Below are 3416 nucleotides of genomic sequence, written 5' to 3'. Positions count from 1 at the left end.
TTTTTTTTTTTTTTTGGGGTTTTTTTTTTTTTTTTTTTTTTTTTTTTTTAAGGGGAAGGATAAAAGATCAGAAAGGGGATATGTTGAGAGATAAAAGTGATGCAGATTCTGGATCAGTTTGATCTGCTGTTCAATTAATAATGATGCTGGGAAGTAGAGATACTTTCAAATCATTAGCGAAGTGGATTTCTATGATTTGATACAAATTCTGATTGGAAAATTAGACATGCCCATTTGTCATTACTTTGACCACAACAACACAAACTGTAATTGGAAGATTAATGAAATAAGTTCAACCTGTGAATAACTCTGAAATTTGGTTTCAGCCAATATTTATTGTCCATATTGAAATGCAACATACAAGCTTATGATCATGGGACTACAGCTTTGCATGGATGGGTCTTTAGTCTTGCAATTTAAAAAAAGAAAGAGGTTTTTGTTTTTTTTTTTTTGCCCCTTAATATGTTATGCTGAATCCATGTTTCTAATTGTGGTCCAACCATAAGTTGTTTTGTGAACATAATAAAAAAAAAAATAACTTTCCTTTGTATAATATTGAGAATGAGTGGATATTCTCCTATGTAAAACAATTTATCATACTTGACTTTCTGTACACTGTGGTATGGTTTATTTTTTTCAGTTCAAGCAGTTTTTGAAGTTTCTTTATTTTCTTTTTCCAAAACTCCTATGATTTATAGTAGAAGAAACATAATATATCGAACAAGTTTTTTTGTCTACAGCTCTGCATTTGCATATATGTGGGAACAAATGGAGAGACCTTCTTCAACACGGCAACTTTGATCTCTTGTGTGCAGAACTTCCCCAAAAGCCGCGGTCCTATTGTGGGGATACTAAAAGGATTTGCCGGGCTGAGTGGTGCAATTTTGACTCAGGTTTATGCCATGATCAATGCCCCAAATGAAGCATCCTTAATTTTCATGATTGCAGTTGGTCCGTCGATGGTTGTCATTGCTCTGATGTTCATCGTTCGACCCGTGGGAGGTCACAAACAAGTCAGGCCATCCGATGGCTCCAGCTTCTTATTCACTTATTGTGTTTGTCTCATTTTGGCAGCTTATATGCTGGGAGTCTTAATACTTGAGGATTTGTTCAACTTAAGTCAAACTTTAATCACAATACTCTCCGTAATTCTAATCATTCTTGTACTGCTTCCAGTTATAGTCCCTATAACACTAGCTTTCTTCTTGGAACCGAAATCTTCGGCAGAGGAGAGACTACTAGCTGAGGCACAAAAACAAGAAACCGGTGTGTCTAGACAGGAATCGAGTGAGGCCATTTTCAGTGAAATCGAAGACGAGAAGACTCCTGAAGTGGATACACTTCCAGCTTCAGAGAGGCAAAAGAGGCTTGCTCACTTGCAGGCCAAACTGGTCCAAGCAGCAGCAGATGGAGCAGTGAGGGTCAAACCGCGGAAAGGCCCTCGTAGAGGAGAGAACTTCACCTTGACACAGGCATTAATAAAGGCAGATTTTTTGCTTATCTTTATATCCCTAATACTGGCTTCTGGATCTGGTGTGACAGTTATTGATAACCTTGGTCAGATTACTCAATCACTTGGGTACAAAAATTCAAGTATTTTTGTTTCCATGATCGCCATTTGGAACTTTCTTGGCCGTGTTGGTGGGGGCTACTTCTCCGAGATCATAATAAAGTTAGTTCTGATCCTTTTCTGCAGCTAATATCGGATTCGACTCGCAAGTCTCCTTTTCCGTGTCTCCCTAATAATATCATGTCATGTCAGTTAAATATTTTTTATTGACATGACCTTTTAGTTGACGTGATAAATATTATTGGAGAGAAATGAAAGAGGACAAAATTGAGGGGGACTGGGGAGTTGAATCCAATAGATTAATGTCACTCTCTTTTTTCTGGTTCTAATTGAAATGTTTTGTTGTTTTACCAGAGATTTTGCCTACCCAAGACCAGTGGGTCTTGCTATAGTCCAGGTCATCATGGCAATTGGGCTTCTCTACTATGCTTTGGGATGGCCAGGGCAAATTTATGTTGTCACTGTATTGATAGGACTTGGCTATGGCGCCCACTGGGCAATTGTGCCTGCTACGGCTTCAGAGCTTTTTGGCTTGAAGAGTTTCGGTTCCTTGTACAACTTCCTCACACTGGCAAGTCCTACTGGTTCTCTAATATTCTCAGAAGTCATTGCTAGTAACATATATGATCGTTACGCAGAGCAACAAGCTGCAGACCGGCGACAATATCCGACATCAGCGCTCACCAAGCCTCTTCTGGATGATGACTCGCTCACTTGTGTGGGTTCCATTTGCTATTCCCTCACTTGTGGAATCCTATCAGGGCTATGCATTATTGCAGCAGTTCTTAGTTTGATTGTCGTTCATCGGACAAAGAGGGTTTATGCCCAGCTGTATGGAAACTCTCACAGTTGAATTGCAAAAGTTTCGGAAAATGGAGATTACTTGCTGTACAAGCAAATAGATATAGGAGAATCCTTTTTATCCTTGTGACACAGATGAAAATCTGCTGAGGGTTGAAGAGGTGGACCAAATATTTTGCGGCATTGGTTAGCCAAGATAAACCGTTTGTTTCTACTTGTTACTCCTTTTTTCATTTGGCATTTTTGCGTTCCCAAAATTGGTTATTTATGTGAACTAGACTTTCTTTCACATATGCAGGTTGTTTCATTCAATTAGAGATCATGTCATAAACTTGTAAGTTTGTTTTATTTTTGCTTCATGGATAAGGCTTTTCCATTGTAATTCCATGAAAAAGGAAATTACTCCGACACTTTTATTATTTTGTTTTCGGTTTACTGAAATGTGAAGAAAAACACAGAAATTTGAAACACAGGAGACTTGTCTTCCTGTGTTTCAAAAGTAGTTTCTTTACAATTTGTAGGAACATCATGGTTTTAAATTTATTATTATTGTTATATTATTTTACCCGAAGTTGTGCTTAAAAATATTCTCCACTAGGATATTATTGTTACCAATAAAGTACATTAGATTCTGGAAAGAAAAATCCATGGCACTGCTAGAAAAGAAAGCTTTTGACTGATTGATCATCCAAGGCCTCTTTATGATGAAACTTGGTGCAAGACAAAACTTCATTAAAATGCAAAAAAAACAAAAAACAAAAAAAAAAACAAACAAACGGAGAAGAGTCCAAACTATCAAGGTAGATCCTACTTTAGACATCGCTTCTGATACGAAAAATATTTGACATGATGATCAGGATTAAGGATGCATCTCTCAAGTTTAACCTTCTGATATTTGCCTTCTCTTACAATTAACAAAAGAAGAACAAGTGAAAAACTCAAGAATGGCCAATACAAAGCTCAAGAAAATGGAATGCTTTCGTTTTCTATATGATAATCTCATCTATCTTTGAATATACACCATTCTGGTTACTCTAACCACAGT

The 3416-nt window shown here is 37.2% G+C and overlaps 1 protein-coding gene across 1 annotated transcript; it reads left to right on the top strand.

Annotated features, from left to right (window-relative positions):
- The first annotated feature begins 80 nt into the window (after positions 1 to 80).
- Positions 81 to 2799, top strand: LOC21393414 (protein NUCLEAR FUSION DEFECTIVE 4). Its single transcript, XM_010088660.2, has 3 exons — positions 81 to 116; positions 741 to 1672; positions 1925 to 2799. The coding sequence occupies exons 1-3, from the start codon at positions 81 to 83 to the stop codon at positions 2421 to 2423; spliced, it is 1467 nt and encodes a 488-aa protein (XP_010086962.1). The 3' UTR covers positions 2424 to 2799.
- Positions 2800 to 3416: the final 617 nt, after the last annotated feature.

Source organism: Morus notabilis, unplaced genomic scaffold (genome assembly GCF_000414095.1).
Source record: "Morus notabilis unplaced genomic scaffold, ASM41409v2 Scaffold257, whole genome shotgun sequence".
NCBI lineage: Eukaryota > Viridiplantae > Streptophyta > Magnoliopsida > Rosales > Moraceae > Morus > Morus notabilis.
This window is presented reverse-complemented; position numbering and strand designations above follow the sequence as displayed.

Coding starts and splice junctions, on each gene's coding strand:
- LOC21393414 (XM_010088660.2), top strand. CDS start 81: ATGTTGAGAGATAAAAGTGATGCAGATTCTGGATCA. Junction 117..740: donor GTGATGCAGATTCTGGATCA/GTTTGATCTGCT, acceptor TTTTGTCTACAG/CTCTGCATTTGCATATATGT. Junction 1,673..1,924: donor TTCTCCGAGATCATAATAAA/GTTAGTTCTGAT, acceptor TTGTTTTACCAG/AGATTTTGCCTACCCAAGAC.